The sequence below is a fragment of the Phoenix dactylifera genome, chromosome 13, assembly GCF_009389715.1.
Source record: "Phoenix dactylifera cultivar Barhee BC4 chromosome 13, palm_55x_up_171113_PBpolish2nd_filt_p, whole genome shotgun sequence".
Taxonomy (NCBI): Eukaryota; Viridiplantae; Streptophyta; class Magnoliopsida; order Arecales; family Arecaceae; genus Phoenix; species Phoenix dactylifera.
Genome location: NC_052404.1, coordinates 8,346,629 through 8,363,747, shown reverse-complemented (window position 1 = coordinate 8,363,747; position 17,119 = coordinate 8,346,629). Strand labels below are relative to the sequence as shown.

General features: G+C 39.2%; 2 protein-coding genes across 2 annotated transcripts; both read right to left on the bottom strand.

Moving 5' to 3' along the window:
* Window positions 1–541: 541 nt before the first annotated feature.
* On the bottom strand, window positions 542–12,130 carry LOC103723177 (2,3-bisphosphoglycerate-independent phosphoglycerate mutase). The gene is made up of 10 exons (XM_039132956.1): window positions 11,886–12,130; window positions 11,578–11,752; window positions 10,320–10,447; window positions 8,903–9,053; window positions 8,619–8,822; window positions 7,243–7,667; window positions 4,486–4,678; window positions 4,315–4,410; window positions 3,134–3,289; window positions 542–940 (listed from the first exon to the last, which is right to left on the bottom strand). The coding sequence occupies exons 2-10, from the start codon at window positions 11,737–11,739 to the stop codon at window positions 782–784; spliced, it is 1,674 nt and encodes a 557-aa protein (XP_038988884.1). The 5' UTR covers window positions 11,740–11,752; window positions 11,886–12,130; the 3' UTR covers window positions 542–781.
* A 3,003-nt stretch (window positions 12,131–15,133) lies between these two features.
* On the bottom strand, window positions 15,134–16,616 carry LOC103709699 (protein LURP-one-related 8-like). Its single transcript, XM_008795171.4, has 2 exons — window positions 16,247–16,616; window positions 15,134–15,764 (listed from the first exon to the last, which is right to left on the bottom strand). The coding sequence occupies exons 1-2, from the start codon at window positions 16,511–16,513 to the stop codon at window positions 15,378–15,380; spliced, it is 654 nt and encodes a 217-aa protein (XP_008793393.2). The 5' UTR covers window positions 16,514–16,616; the 3' UTR covers window positions 15,134–15,377.
* Window positions 16,617–17,119: the final 503 nt, after the last annotated feature.

Here is a 17,119-nt window from a genome sequence, read left to right as displayed (position 1 = left end):
GGGTTTACAATGTGAGAGTTTCAGGTGATCTCCAGCTTTCGCATTTCTGGTTTTGGGGCAGCACTCGGAAGAATCGTATCGTATGTCTTTGCAAATGGATCTATCAATGCAGGTTAACCTTATGTCCCACCATTAATGGTGTGCACTATTTTATTTTTTTTGTTGTTCGTGGGATATCATAACTTGTCGCAGGTTGCTGTTGATAGAAATCTTTGTCAAATGAGGGTTGCTAAAGCGAACCCACATTTGGTATAAAACAAGGTTTGTTACGCTTACAAGGTTCCTAACTGCTGCTACCATCTTTTAGCGACCTGTACTGCCATCCAGAAACCATGTCTTTAATCATGTGGATCTCCGGTGGTGTTGCGTTCTTGCAATCTCCTCTCAGGAGCGACCGGACCTTTAAGTATAGCATGAAAATATTTGGTAGGGTCATAAAATGGAAGGAAAATGATAAGTATCCCTTTATTATTATTATTGTTGTCGTTTCTTAAGCATGATTTTTCCGTTTTAATGGTTTTAAAATGTCTGAATTTTTCACAACACTTCAGGGTTCTCAAAACATTTACATGCATTTATGCATGCAAGCATGCATGTTGAGACATGAGAGTCGTCATGATATTCCTGAAAGACGACGATGATAATAAAGCAAGCATCAGGCAAACTTGACGGCAACATCAAGTATCTTCTACACCAGCATCTTAATTCAAAGTAATTCGCAGATCCCAATTACAAAAATTATTTAACCTCTCCTCGACACAATGAGGCACCGGATCTTAGATCAGTCAACTTCAATGAGAGTAGGCTCGTAGTCACTGGGGGCCTCGAAGCCGTGGAGATTCATCACGGTGGCAGCAACATTAGCAAGGCCAGCAGTGGGCAAATCCTTGCGGAATCTGACTTCTGGAGCAAGCCCGGGGCCTCCAATGGCAATTGGAACCTGCAAAATTTCGACAGATGATGAGTTTATGAGAAAGGTTTTGAAATAGAGGCAATAACAAGCCTCAAGTACCTCAGATTAACTAAGAAAAAGATTAATAACCGTTGCCTGAAACAAAGACAAAGGGCTTAACAGTTCTAAAAGGAAAAGATTATTTAAATATATCAGTGATACTAGATAAACCTAACAAATACAAGTTTTCCAAAACAATGACAGCGAAAAAAATTGAAAAGTTCAAAAGATAATAATAAATAATCACAAAACATGAAACCCACAAGGTTTCTGTTGATGGTGGCAACATTAGATAGTTACGGCTTTATGTGTACCACTGGGCAAAGAATAGATTAGAAAAAGCACTTTTTTCAGTCTCCAGTAACGAGCCTTTGCCATCTCAATCAGCAGAACGTAGAAGGCTGAACTGCACTTCCCTAACATCTTTTGAGAGTAATACAAACAATAGCAGTTTAAACAATTATCGTCTTTGGTTGCTCCCATTCACCTCGACTAATGCTGGTTCCATAGGGAGAAACAAAGAACAGATGCTCCCATTCAGTGCGCTCCCCTGTGCGTGTGTGTGTGTGTGTGTTTCTCAGAGTTGAATTCTTATTTAATCAATGGGTAAATGTGTCTTGAGGTTTCAACCATTTATACTGGATCCGCTTCTTTTTTGGAAGTGGCCAGATCGCCAAAGCCACTCACCTAAGAGGTCCCACCTACATAAAAAGTAGGTGACAATATTGGACTAGGGGATTCTCAGCAATTATCAGAATTAACTGACTGTTGAAGCTCTTGACACTCAAAACCGTATGCTATCCGCATGACAGCTGTGTGATGAGAAGAACAATACTCAGAGAAATTATGGTCAGAAATGTCATGTAGGACAAGATTCTTTTTGGGGTGGGGGATTGGGGGGGAGGGAGAGGGTTGAGGGGGTTGGGAGATGACGGATAGTGTTACTCGTAATAGAATCATTGTATCAAGCAAAGTTCGCCATGCTGGTACCGGCAGGCGTACCGGTCGCCTGCTAGATCGGTACGATTCCAGTTCGGACCGATTTAAACTGGTACTAAAATGGCCAGCTCTTCCGCGCATAGCAGAATAATATATGAGCACTGCTATATAAATCAGAGCTACCACAAGTCGGAGCATAAGAAGAAAAATACTACAAGCATTCCAATAAGCATTGGTAAGATAAATTTTTTTTTTTTAATCTCCTGGACTGTCAAATGGATCGACCAGACATTTCATACAGTAAATGCGTGCGTCCATAACAAAAGGTGCAAACAGTTAATTTACATATGAAAAATATATAAAGCTTTTAAGGAAACATAACAACAAGATGAAAGCAATCAATCATTGAACCTCCCCCAAGGTAGCCAAAGTAATGAAGTACCAGTAATTTAGAGCAAATAAAATTTCCACATTCATATTTCTATCTAGTCACAATCGTAAACTGAAATAGCAGGTTAACTGAACTTACAAGTTACATGTGATAACAGATTGACAGATGACTCATTTAATAATATAAAGTAATACATATGCTGGATATAGCAAAAGAGACATCTCTTCATATACTTGCTCCTTAAACTGGTGATTAGGTCAACAATATTATGCAGACAATCCTTAAGAAGTTTCCAACAGAAATTAAAATCTGTAGCTAGAAGACAGGATGCTCAAACATCCATTGAAAACTCTTTTAACAGAATCATAACATACATGAGGTAAACAATATCAAAACTTGAACTAATAGAACAGGTAAAGATATCGTAAGTCAAAGATTCAAGGTGAACCGGGCAACTAGCTAATGGCCTCCTCATTAATGGTCAAATAATTCAATTCATAGTAACCATAACAACTGAAGTGTAGTTGGCATTTTTGCAGGCTACAATCATGAAGCAACAAAAAGTAGACCTTTTCCTAGAACATATGGACATCCTAAAAACATAAGCGGCCTGTGCAATTTTATGCCATGCACCTTGGACATTTTCATAAATGAAACACGTCCATTGGTATAAATATTGGAAGTGATGTTGACACAAGTGAAACATAAATCCAAAAGTTTAATCTAGACATGCAGACAATGATGACAGCCATGATCAGATAAAAACAACCTCTAACAATTATAGTTTATTCATTCAGATGATCATGGCGATGATGCAAGGAAGAATAAAATTAAGACGTCAGTATGCATACTGGTTGAACTGTATGGGAAGTGAGGATTTGAATATTTCCATTTTTGTCGAGCAGCGGTTGGCCAGATTTGTTCCTTTTCACCATGTCTTCAGCATTCCCATGATCAGCAGTGACAACATAGATTCCACCCACTTGCTCTACAGCATCCAGTATCACCTGAAAGGAATCTGGATTGTCATACTCAAAAATGGGTATTTTGCCAAAAAAGATCCACCAGAATAAACCCAATAAGACTCTTTCTGACAATATGATGGAAGAGTCAGGTATTCATTCAGGGGTGACCTGTCTAAATTACATTGATATAACTGCAAAAGACAGCCTCTTTCTTATAAGCAACAATCAGAATATTATATGGAAAAGAATACCAAAAAATATTAAGCAGCACTTACCAAAATGGCATGTACCAGGAAGACAGATAATCATTACTTAAAGTTAGATCCTAATGACACTATTCATCCACTATTCATCCACCCAAAACCATAACTCTCTCCATTCAAATGGACAGACAGGTTGGAAGATGAACTTCCCTACTCCACTGAAAGTTCTCCCATGGGAGGATAATATTACAGATTTCTTAATCTGATTTGGATTTCTTAAATTTTGAATGAGATTCTGTATTATTATTTCAGTGAATCCTAAACCACTAAATTCTTTTTAGGCCAAAACTTGCTCCAATTTAATTTTTTGGAAGATATCCTTTTCTTTTTCCTTCTTTTTTTTGCTCCGAAGATTTCACATTTTCTATTGTTTCCATTAGTATCCTGAGCTGTGTCATAAAGCTTGCGTTGGTTTGTCAGTTTGCTGACATACATCACTGGAACAAATCCAGAAAATCCTATCACTTCTTGGTTGCAGAAGCTCATCGATTAATGTAACTTGAAGCCCAAACACTACCCAAACAGGTTAATCTTATCAATGTTCACTTGAAATTTTGTGAAATGCCGCAAGAGATAAAATTGAAATAAGGACCACACGTAAAATCAATAGTAAAACCAGGTCAAGTTGATAAATAGACACATCGATTGCTTTCTCCTTCTCCCATCTTATATACCTTTGTAAAGGCCAGAGAAATAAAAACTGAATGCAGGATCAGTTCGAGGTATACGGCCTTAAAAGTCTGAAATACAACCATTGCAAATTGAACAAAAGTATTAGAAGTGAGTTGCAATATCAAACATTACCTTCACAGCTTCATCAGCAGCCTTGCAACCAACAATGGTGGCTTCAATGTCACCAGTATGACCCACCATATCTCCATTAGGTAGGTTGACACGGACCTACATATATTTATGGATTACTAAATAATGGCTATATCATTGAAATCCTTTTTCTTTTAACAGCCAACGCATTACCTGGTGGAACTTGCAGCTTAGGATAGCATCCCTAGCCTTTTCAGCAATTTCAAAGGCCTTCATCTTTGGTTGAACATTGAATGTGATCCCACAATCACTTGGAATTTCTACATATTCTTCCATGTTTGGATTGAAGTATCCTGACCGGTTTCCATTCCAGAAAAAGGTGACATGACCAAACTTGACAGTCTCACTATTACACAAAATATAAAATAAGATTAAAATGTGCTCATACTAATAATACATATAAAAGCAACATCATAAATAGATAATTGGGATAAAAAGGCACGACTAAACTTTGGTGCCTTCAATGATGTACTGAAAATGATAAACAATTATAGCAAAGGTAATTCTAAACAATAATTTATGTTCAGCATTTCAGTTTAGAATAGCAAATATTATAAAATTTAACATTAAAATCCAGATTCACAAATTCAACACGGAATACACACTTTAGCAGCAGAGTATGAAAGTTTAAGGAACTTAGTGCACAGTAATTTGAAACTCAGAAACCAGTAATATAAGTCAAATGAAAAAATATTGAACAACAATGAGATATCCTACCCAGGAAGGAAATTTGGAAATAAAATAAAATAAAATGAATGCCTTATTGACTTATTGCACAGATCAGTTGTCTTCTTATTGGCTGACCAAGGTGCCAAAATTCAATAAAAAATCCACTTAGACCACGCAGAGGATGTAGATGAGAAATCTACTCTTAGCAACAAGAATTGTTTGTTGATTTATTAAAGAAAAATCCAAGCAAGGTAGCTAAGAAGAAATTGTTCTGGTTCTAACAAGGAAGATTTATATTTTAAACAAGATATCATGTCTCATATAATTCACCATGTAATGAATATTCTAGTAATGTTTTACCAAGGTTTTACATGGCTGCAGCGACTTACAAGACATTCTCTGCACCATCTGTAAAAGCACACAGAGAAAAACAGGTGGTGGCAACAGACAATTAAGTATCTTCCACATGGCCAGGTTAGATATTCTTACTTGTGTCCCTGCAGTAAGCATATGTTTAGGATTTGTGCAGGAAGCGGAGGCTAGGGAGATGAATTATCACTTGAATTTTCTTCAATCACCGCACTGCTACTAAGGATAGAAGCAAGGACGGAGGAACCATCCCGAACCATCCGGCACGGGGCATGCCGCGCTTGTACCGGTAGCGGACCAGGACGGTTCCAGCAAGCAAAACAAGAAACCAGCCACGGAGCGAAAGAGAGAGAGGGAAAGAGATAACGAGAGAGAGGGAGGGGGGAAGAAAGAGGGAGAGGGATGGGGAGAGAGAGAAATGTCAAGAGAGGGAGAGAGGGGGCTCGGAAGCCCTCCTCTCCTCCAGTCGTCCACAGGTTCCATGCTGCAGTGCCGAGTCCTGTTTTGAACAAAATAAGAGCTTGACTCATTTTTTCAAAAAAAATTTTCACTTCTTTAAGTGAAGTGGCATAGGGCCGAGCCCCCTCTCTCACTTAAAGAAGAGAAAAAAAAATTTTAAAAAAAAGGGTCGAGCCCCTATTCCGTTCGAAACAATGCTCGGCTTTGTCCAATAGAGTCTGCGGATGATCGGAGGAGAGGAGGGTTTCCCTTTCCCTCTCTCTCTCCCGGTATCTCCCTCCCCCTTGCTCTCCCGGTATCTCTCTCTCCCCCTCCCTCTCCCCCTCCCCCCCATCCGAGACTTTGTTTTGTTCGAAACAAGGCACTACCCAACGGGGCTTGTGGACCACTGGAGAGCTTCCGAGCCCTCTCTCTCTCCCTCTCCCTCTCTCTCCTTCTCCTTCTCCCTCTCCCCCTCTGGTTTTTCTTTTTCGGTACATACAGGGACAAGACGACATGGCAAGGTCCGCCGTACCGGTACTGGTCGGCGTACCGGTGGCGACCCGTACCGGTCCGTACTGGGCCCATACCGGTCCGTACCGATTCTCCAACAATAAACTACCAGTACCGGATTCCACGCTGATTCGGTACCAGTCCCAGGCCGGACCGATACGTATCGGCCGGTACGGACCGGTACGGCAAACCATGCGACATGGTACCATACCATACCTTACCGTCGGCCAAACAGCACGAGTGCCAGTTTCGGTACTGCAGACTTGGATAGAAGTGCCATAGATGATACGGATTATTTATCCCAATAATATTTACTAAGAACACAAATAACATTCAAAAAAAAAAAACAACGAATAAACATAATGGCACGAACCAACATAGGACCTCAACTCATCAACTTAATCAATAGTCTACACTGCATTTTTCAGGATCCCAAAAGATTGTAAAAACATTTAACATAAGCTTGTTTGGGATAAAAATCTTTGAAAGATTTAATTTTGATTATCTTCTACAAAGACTTTTGCCAACTAAAGATGGTAGTTAAATGCCATACATTCAAATTAATTAACGAAATGGGCAGCTATACAAGCAACCAAACTAAAAAGCAAGATAAAGGGAAATAAAGTTTGCAAAATACAATAATTCATGGAAATAAAGGGAATGCGTCGACTCTAAAATTGGGTTATGGCGAGTCCTATCTCAATCTTTTCCTCACAAGGCCTATATAAATCTCTCTATACCGGTCCCGGCTTTGGCTAATAAAGCGAATGCTTATCTTTCCAACTTGTTAGGAGTAGGGGCTTTCAACTTCTTCCCGTCGGAATCTCCGCTCAGTATAAAAAAAATATTATTCGGCTGGCTTTCCACCTTTCTAGTAAAAAACAAAAAGAACAAGTCTGTCAAAGTTAACATAACAATTACCTGCAAGCAAAAGTACGGATGCCATTGTGCGCTAAGTATTCACCAGATGTCCTCTCAATCTCTGGAGGAGAAACAAGATAGTGGCTTGGAAGCTTCAATTCACCATCATACTGAAGCATTCCAGCATATCGAATCTTTGGGAATTTTACACGATCAAATTTGTCAAAATTCTCATACTCCAGAGCCTTAGCAATCATAACCATACGATCTGCTCGGAAGTTGAATGTTACAACAGCATCACCATCCATTATTGGTCCAACTGCCTTGCCACTCTCATCAACTATAACAAAAGGGGGCAAATACTGATCATTGGCCTTGGGATCCTCCCTCAACTTTTTCACTGCTTCAAGAGCACTTTGAAACTTGTATGGTGCTTCACCAAGAACCTGAGCATCCCAACCGCGCTTCACAACCTCCCAGTCATTCTGCAAAAATCATTCTATACAAAGTAAACATAACATCCAGAAATTTCTTTGGCTATTATTCAAATGCAAAAACTTGATATGTGAAGCAAATCGCCAAAAACCTCCATTGACTACTTAGCAGGTGCTGGAGCAGTTGCAGGGTTGGAACAGTTGTGGGTGCAGATGTAGGGAAGAAGGTATTTCAAAAACACTAGAAGCATTTAGGAATAATGAGTTTCTAAAGATTTGCCAAAATGGGTGCACCACCCAAAATAGAAGGAACTGTTATTAAGATTGATTGTCAAGAGAAACAAAGATTACATAGCCAAGCAGTGATTAAAAAAATGTGATTCAATCCTAGATGAAGACAGGCAAGAACACTATGGTGCAAACAAAGACATTGAAGTGGAAAAAACAAAGAAGAAAGAAAAGGAAAAAAGATGTAGTGTGAGAAAATCAGTGCTAACCATAAATATCAAGAATCAACATCATATGATCTCCACATTTTAAATAACATATGAAGCAACTTTTGACTCATCTAGTTGCTACCAAAATATAAAATGCATCAAAGCATCATCTCATTATTGAAAGCTGTCCTATTTTTGACAATTTGATTTACATGCACACAATTTCAGATCATGATAACATTATGATTCATCAATTTAGATGGCCACCATCATGCAACGGCAGGATCCATTTTGCATCATACCAACAGCATTGTAATCTCCCCACCCCCCCACCCCCCTTTCTCTGTGTGCGCGCGCGCGTGCGTGTGAAGAGATGAGAAGTTGAACATGATTTCAACCTTTTTCCAATGCTAGACACCCTACAATTGATGTTTTCTTGAGATGTAAGAATTGCAGACAGACTGAACAAGAAATTAGTAAATGAAACACTGCATTTTTTGCATCCAACAATATTCTCATGAACCAGGAATACATAATCATTCTGAAAAGAGAATTGCACAAATACCTCATAGCGGTCCATGGTAACGTACATCCTGCCCCCACCAGATGCAATTTGTGCATCAACACCTTTCTCCCGTAACTTTGAAAGGTCATTCTCTAGTGTTTCTACAAAGCCTACACTAGAACCATCCAAAACATCACGACCATCAGTGAGGATATGGACACGGATTCTTTTGGCACCATGCTCGCTGACTCCTTTTAGTAGCAACTGCAAAAGAAAAGGTTATCAGCTATTGAAAATCATCAAAGCAGGTATTCAAACAAGAACTAAGAATATCTAATCTATACCTGTAGCTGATCAAGCCGTGAGTGGACACCCCCATCGCTCAATAAACCAATGAGATGCAAAGTACCTTGATCAAAACATTCTCGAATGTATTTAAAACCTTCTCCTTCATATATTTTTCCAGAGGCAAGTGCAAGATCCACAAGTTTAGCACTGCAGTTAAAAGAATGTTCATCCCAGTTAGTGCAGCATTAAAAAAATAATAAGTTTTGAAAGAAATCCAATAGCAGCAGAATCAATGAGAAAAAGCAGAAAATGACTCATTAAGCACTGATGCAAATCCATGTTCCATATGCCAATCTGCAGGAAGGAATACAATGCTTTTGATTTAGCTGACTTAAATCATCTGAAAGAAAATGACCAGTCAAATTTATCTTTGTAAATCTATATAAACGTTTTTGATACAAAATAAAGTAAGAAAAGCAGGTAAACACCCTACTTGAACAGAAATTTGACGAGATTTGATACGAGAGAAGAAATAAATGACCTAAAATTGGGGCATGTTTTGATCCCAAAAAACAAGCTCTGAGACAGTATATTTGTCTTGATGAAGTAAATATGTGGCAAGAAACCAGAAAAAGGACTCATAACAATTCATTATATAGCACTAGAGGAACACAACTTGTTCTTACAACCTGCTAATCTCTTATTTAGACATCCAAAATTGTTTGTTACAAACTCTTAGAAATTAGGTCACTTGTATGATATTTAGGCTCTCCTAGAGACCACCAAATATTGAGTGGTTCAAAGACATCCTATACTTCCAACCACAAATAAACAAGATTTCAGTTGAAGGGACGAAGTGATCAACCTAAAAGCATCTAAGAAAACAAGAAGAGGATTGTCCATGTATTGAAGCGGAAACTAAAAATAACCTTCCTTCCATTTTTATTGCCTTTCCCTCAGAAATATAAATCAAATACAACAAACTTCCCCATCAAGGAGGCACAGAATGAAAACATAATATCCCTCAAGTCTAACTTTTGATATATAACAGAAAATTGCTGAGAAGCGTTAACTAAAACCAAAAGGGATGTATTCCTCATATGATTTCCATCCAACCCACTACTAGCCCATCTTCCTCAACACACACCCAAGAATCACCAAAATAAATTGCCACACATTTGTTCTACTTCGAAATTGCATACCATATTTGCTTTCCCATTTCATAATAATTTGCATCAAGCCCATCTTCCTCAGCACACCCGTACATACATACATAGAAAGAAGCAGAACCAAACAGAAGTTTACTTTATTAGAGTGCCCTGGTACTGATATAATTTGGTTCCAAAGAAAAAAAAATCAGGATTCAGTACAACAAATGCAATTAACATAAATTCATATACCAAGCAAAAAGTTCTAAAAATGTAATACAAAGAAGTCCTAAAAGTGAAACACATTGTGAGACGAGCACTTTACCCCTGGGCATAAATTCGCCCTGCACCTAGTGCATTGTGACCAACCTCACTGTTACCCATGTCATCTTCGGTAGGCAGTCCCACTGCTGTGCCATGAGCCTTTATCAACCTCCATCTCTCTGGAGAACCCTACAAAAAAATGGAGTGTGTTTATAAAACTCTATTATGCATAGGTAACTGATGAATGATATTAGTTGCATCCATAAGCAACATGAATGACAATTTAACTTGCACCTGAGCATTTTTCTTTTGCCAGATAATTAAGGCATTTAGTTAATAGTACCACAAAAAAAAAAAAAAACAGATGACAGCAAGTTGAGTAACCAAAAAGGATTGATGTTACAACCACATCAAGAGAGGGAATTTCTCGCATCACCACCACCACCACCTCTATCCAACTTTCCTTAGAAAGTTGGTCAGCTACTTCATCAGCAGCTGTATACAGAAGAATAGAAGCAACACAACCTCAAGGCACCAACATATCCAAGGTCTGGACATGAAAAAGAGAGCTTTCTGTAACCAAGGTTACCCAATCTTACTGACCTCGTTCATACACCTTCTCAAGCCCACTTGCACTGTTAACTCATCCTTACTGACCTCGTTCATACACCTTCTCAAGCCCACTTGCACTGTTAACTCATCCTGGAAGTGTCTCCATTACCAATTTAAAATGTTTTCCTTCCGCAAAAAGCGCCCACATCTAATATGTTCAAAGATCCTCAAACAAAATATAAGCAGAAATGGCGAAGACCTTCATTTCCATGTCAACTAACAACATGATGAATGGCATAAATTCGTTTGACACGTTAAAAATCAAACATGAGATAGTAAGTACTGGACAACAATTGAGTGTCTAAACCACCGGATAACTAACCCAACAAGGTTCATGGGGACATCTATTAGCAACTACTACGCTGCCATATCATGTGAGGCAAAATATATCCAATAAAAACCTAAATTTGAAGAAACCCTCGTGCTGTATGATGAAAAGACACATGGAAAATTCACCAAGAAGTGGCACTGTATTAGCAGTTGATATTCTCTTATCCGACCAAATAATGAAGCTAAGATTATTCAGATCAAAATGAAAGCCAGATAGATCAATCAACCTTAAGAGAACAGAAGAATGATAAGCTCGCCATACTAGAAGCAGATGCACAAGTGCAAGGGAGGCGAATGTTAAATTACTCCATGGACGCTAACCAACTAAACCAATAAAATCAAACACGGAATAGAAATATATCTCAAAGAATTGATACCTTCTTGAGCGAATCCATGGTCGGCGTCTCGGCGACATGAATGCAGTTGTACTTGTCGGGATTGGCTTCGCCCCATCCATCCAAAACCACGACGGCCACCGTCTTCCCTTTTGGAAGCTTCGGGTGGTCCGCCAATTTCCATGAGAACTCCGAGCTATCCATCTCCTCCAAAGCTCTAAAAAATAACACCAAACTCATTAAAAATGGGAAGAAAAAAAAAGAGAGAGAAAGAAAGATCAGCAGGAGAGAGTACAAGAGCTTGATCAAAACCCCTACCCGAATTTTCAATTAAAAAAAAAAATCGATACCTTGAGAAATTTCTCGAGGTCTTGCTCTAGACGCGATGTAGTTTACAGTAGACCTCTAAGGAGGAGCAGACGAGAAGGACTCCACTCTCCAGAAAGCTGAAGTATTTAATGGGAGAAGAAGTCGGTGGGGTAGATGTTCGCCGTCGGTTTGGGGAGGAAGCAAGGGGCGCATCGCCGGTTCCAATAAAAGAGGCATGGCGGAAAGCGAGTAGAAGCGTCTGGAGACGACAACGACGCTGCTCTCAAACCTTGGGCCGCGTGGCCTAATATTGTTGTATTATAATATTAAACACGCTCGATATTGAATTAATTTCTAGCTTATCCTCCTGCTCCAAAGCCGGCACGTCACAAACTTGCAGCTAGGGAGGCAATCTGTGATCAATCTGATGATCCACGGACGATCTCCTTTTAAGTAAATTTTGATTTAACATAAGCAGATTTGGAACGTTAGCAGATCAACTCATCTAACCCTATTTACTGATGAATTAAATTCAAATTTAAATCTTTGATCTATTTAATATATTTTTATTTATTTAATTATTAGATTAGATCATAATTTGATTCATTGAATTTATTTAAAAATTCGTTTAACTTGTTTAATCTGATTTAATTTGTTTAATAAATAAGTTATGTGGGTCGAATCGGACTAGATTATCTGTTTAATAAATATGTCAGATTCAGATATGAAATTTTGACTTGTTTAATAAATAGGTTGGGTTTGAATTGATAAATTTTTGATTTGACCCACATCTGATACACGGACGGCCTGTTTTAAGTAGATTTTGATTTAACATAAGTAGATTTAAAATGCGGACCATCTAAACCTATTTATTGATAAATTGAATTCATATTTAAATCTTTAATCTATTTAATTTATTTTTACTTATTTAATAATTAAGTTAGGTCATAATTTGATCAACTTGTTTAATTTATTTAGAATCTGCTTGATTTATTTATGACTTATTTAACCAGATCTGCTTAATTTATTTAAATTGTTTAAATATATTTAATCTTTTAAAAATCTGTTTAACTCGTTTAATCTGTCTTGATTTGTTTAATAAATAGATTATGTAGGTTGGGTCGAGCCAGGTTACTTGTTTAATAAATATGTCAGATTCAGATGTAAAATTTTAACATGTTTAATAAATAAATTGGGTTTGAATTGAAATTTTTTTAATCCGATCCACATTCGATCCAATCTGATTGGATTGCCACCTCTACTTGCAAGCACCTGCTCGGTATCTAATTCAAGTTAATTAGCTTCAACTTTTTTTTTAACATATTTTTCCAGAATTAGCTTCATGTTTCTCTAAAAGAAAAATAGAGACGAGGAACTGTTAATAGAGTGCCATTCTAGGTATTGCCACAACGGTGTAGTATCAATATACTACATAGTTGAAATAAAGTCTTTCCATGCTACCATGCCATATCCTAGCTCTATTTGCAATGGAGGCGGCATAAAATTTGAACACAGTCCAAAAGCAGTATCCCTGTGGAACGAACCCATCCCATGTCCTTGCTATAATAAGGTGTCTAAATACTGCTCATTGCATTTGTCCTAAATTCGGGGTCGGGAACGTGGTGCGGAGGGAAGGCCGCTGCTCTATAATGTCTGCAGATTGCTAGAGGATTGTGAGTCCAATCAAGCTATACATGTATATAGAAAGACAAATGGTGCTGCATACTAAGTTGCCTCCTATGCAACTTATTACGCTAGAGAACTGGGCGAACCACGTGTCATTGTCTGTGCTCTTATGTAGTCTTTTATTTTCTGATATTGTTAGCCGTATTTACACCTGTCGAGTGTGAGCCACTGTTGCACCAAAAAACAAAAACCCCGAGTGACACTGTTTTTTCGAACTCCTGCCCCTAAAAGTGGATGGATGTGGCAAAGAATCTCCCTGCATAATTTAGATCTTTTCATTCCAAAAAAAAAAAAAATCCATGGGTGTCTAGATGGAGATGGAGGCTAACATCTCCAATATGTCCATGGCATAATCATGGCCCGGCTCCGACAACAATGTTGGTGTAATCCAAAGCGGTGACGACGCTCCATGTTCCTTCCACCTCCCGTCATCACCATCGCTCACTCACTTCCCGTTCCATCATCATCATCGCAAACTCCATCCATCATCATCCCTTCAAACTTGAACACATTTTTGAACAGGAAATAGAACTCAACGCATACCATGCATGCGGCCAAGTAAAAGAGGGTTAAGGGAGATCCCAAAAGAGCTTGGACAGAAAGGATTAAGAGGCACGGTATGAGGAAGCCAACAAAGCCAAATCGCACTAGATGATTCTCTCACATCGGGTTTGGTTCGAACAGCCATAATCCATGGCGAGGACCAGGCTAAGGCTAGGCTTAACTCGAACTAGACAAACTGTTGCCGGTATTAAGGAGCTTCCAATGTTGGCTAATTAATCTGGGTGCTTCGTAGCTCTCTTCTCTCTCTGCTCTTCATCAACTTTGTATTGAACTTAATTTTGATGTCTACCGGTCAGGTTTGCAAGAAAAGGTTGTCATGTTATCGTATGCTATCTTGCTTGTTTTACATGCTGTTTTTTTCTTTTTGGGAACTTGGTCGTCTTCGGATCTGCTGTGTGGAGATTAAATACGGCAATGATGGTAAGATGGCTATAATTGCACGACCTGGTTAGTCGAAAATTGATTATGATTGGATATGTAAAATATAATTGGCTCATGGTTGAAAAGCAATTATGATTGGATCATCGAAAATGATTTGCGATTGCAACTAAGAAATATTTATGCATCAAATATTGATTAAAAAAATCCTATCTCTGCTAACAAACTTATTTTGTTTTATGCACCCTTTGTATGTTATAAGTCTTTTCCTTTTTTTTATTTTGATACATGAAAATTCTTTTCTTTATTATACTTACTTGATCCATCTAGTTATTGTTTCGGTATTTTTTTGTTCAGCCTGATGGCCCTCGGATTCATTATTTATCTTGTGGATTTGTCCCAACCTATTAATAATGCTTGATATTAACCGCCTCTTAGGCGAATGCACCTTCTATTAGGTTAGTCATGTTTATAGAGAGCCTAACAATATAGCAGAGTGGGTGGCTCCTCTGTCTTATTTTTTTTATCGTTTTTTTTGTTTTCTGATCTTTTAGGTAATACTCGCACTAATGAATGTATGTCGCCGGTGTAACAAAAAAAAAAAAAAAAAAGTTTATGTTTTTCTATTAATGAAATTAATAAAAAAACACAACTATTCACATCGTATGACAATTCAGTTCATTAAAAACAAAACCTAGCTACCCCATAAAAGGCACCATATATTCATATTTCGACCCTGTGACACCACCCAAAATTTCTATTTTTTCTGGCAAATCCACACAGCACCACAAGCCAATATTCATATTTTTTCTGAGATGGATGCTAACGAGCAGCACCAACAACCAAGAGAACATCATTCAGAAAAAAAAAACACCAAGAAAACAATTCCGACACAGCAACCTCCACTAGCCTTTGAGCAGCGAGCCTCGAGAGCTGAACATTTGGTCGAGAAGGATGACGATGGCCATGGCGACGGAGGCGTCGAAGCCCGGCTCGACGATGAGGCGGAAGACATCGACGCCGAATGCAACGTCTCCGACGGCCTCCTTCCGCCTGATCCCCGCCAGCCGCCGTCGCTGCTCGTCGTAGACCACGCAGCACCGCTGCGAGTAGGACCCCCCGATCTCGTAGTGGGCCGCGACGCAGCCCTTGGCGCCGCCGCCGCCGCGGCACGGGGTCACGTGCGCCAGCGCCTTGGAGTGGAGGAGATTCACGTGCTTCCGCGCCGAGAACCGCGGGTTCGCCGCCTCCTCGCCGTCGTAGATCAGCCAGTGGTCGCCCAGGCTCAGCCTCTGCACGTGTGCGCCCCACCGAGTCAGCCGAGTTTTTAGTTTCGTAAACATTTTTTTTTCACTCAGTTTCAGTTATTTGACTTCAATTACAAAAATATACAGAAAAATTAAATTTTCGAAAACTAGAAACTTCTAGAACGAAAACAAGTACATGTTCCCCATGTCTGATATATCCACCTTCTTGTTCTTAAAAAAAGAAAAAAGAAAAAAGAAAATTATAAAGAAAATTTGATTTGAAAAACAAGCACCGCAGGTTGTAAAGAACAAGAAGGATGACTGAAAATAAAAACATTTTGAACGGAAACCTTCGATCCTTTTGCTCTCCTAATCAAACCACCGAAATCCATCTCCTTTTTTTCAAATTAAGAAACAAAATAATAAAATCTATTCCAGATAAATATTCGAAAATAGAACAATATCCGATCAAGAGATCCATCATCTAATAGTTGCTCCAGATTTGGAGATCGGCGACGGTGATCTACCTTTCGCCGGATGCTAAGGAGCGGCTTGCCAGCGGCATCCATGAGGACGATACCCTCCTTCCTTCCCGACGCGTAGTTATCGACTCGGAAGACGAGGTTGCCCTTCGCATCGAAGACCGTGAACCCCTTCCCGTTGAAGAGCAGCGACTTACGCCAGACCGTCAGAACCGTCGTCTCCGGTAATCCGCCGCAGCAGCAGCATCCGCCGGAGAACTCCGGTCTCGAGCATGCCACTGCGGAGGAGGCGTTTGGGTGTATCTTCGTCATTCACAGCCGGATTTCGTTTTCCGGTCGCCGGAAACTCGAAGAAGAGCCGACGAGAGCTTTTTTTTATATTTACCAATCTTTGGCGATACAGGGCAGTTGGAGCTCAAGTGCCCATATTTATACCCCTTATGGACGAAAATACCCCTACAAAAAGTTGGAGTTACACGCGCAGGTGGGGGTTATGTCGGCGAGTGGCCCAATTGCTAAAACTAGAGATTCTCGGAGCTTAAAGGGGTTTAATAAAATGTCCACTAGTGCTTCTTTGCCTCAAATGTAAGAGAGATTCGTGGCTCTGAGACAGCCACGTGGCAGTCGGAAAGAGATTTATACGGGTGGTGGGGATGTCTGTGGGGCTCCGGCGGCTTTGCGGGGAAGGGTTCAGGTTGGTATCTTTCGCGCGAGGAAACGCTTCATCTTTTCTTCTTCTTTTTCTTTTTTTTTCTTTTTTTTAATGCTTCATCTTTTTACAAAATCAACCGTTGAATCTTAATCTTACACAGATCTTAAAATACTTCAATTTTTTTTTCAAATCCTATAGCAGCCATCGCGCAATCCAACAATGCACACTATTAATATATATATATATATATGTAATTATTTTTTTTG

What these genes read in the sequence shown, in the direction of transcription:
- LOC103723177 (XM_039132956.1), bottom strand. Translation starts at nt 11,739, where the DNA reads ATGGATAGCTCGGAGTTCTCATGGAAATTGGCGGACCACCCGAAGCTT. An exon ending in GGGCGAATTTATGCCCAGGG is followed by an intron (nt 9,054 to 10,319) that starts GTAAAGTGCTCG and finishes TTTTAACTGCAG; the next exon opens with TGCTAAACTTGTGGATCTTG. An exon ending in TTACCATGGACCGCTATGAG is followed by an intron (nt 7,668 to 8,618) that starts GTATTTGTGCAA and finishes TGATTTTTGCAG; the next exon opens with AATGACTGGGAGGTTGTGAA.
- LOC103709699 (XM_008795171.4), bottom strand. Translation starts at nt 16,513, where the DNA reads ATGACGAAGATACACCCAAACGCCTCCTCCGCAGTGGCATGCTCGAGA. An exon ending in TCCTTAGCATCCGGCGAAAG is followed by an intron (nt 15,765 to 16,246) that starts GTAGATCACCGT and finishes GCACACGTGCAG; the next exon opens with AGGCTGAGCCTGGGCGACCA.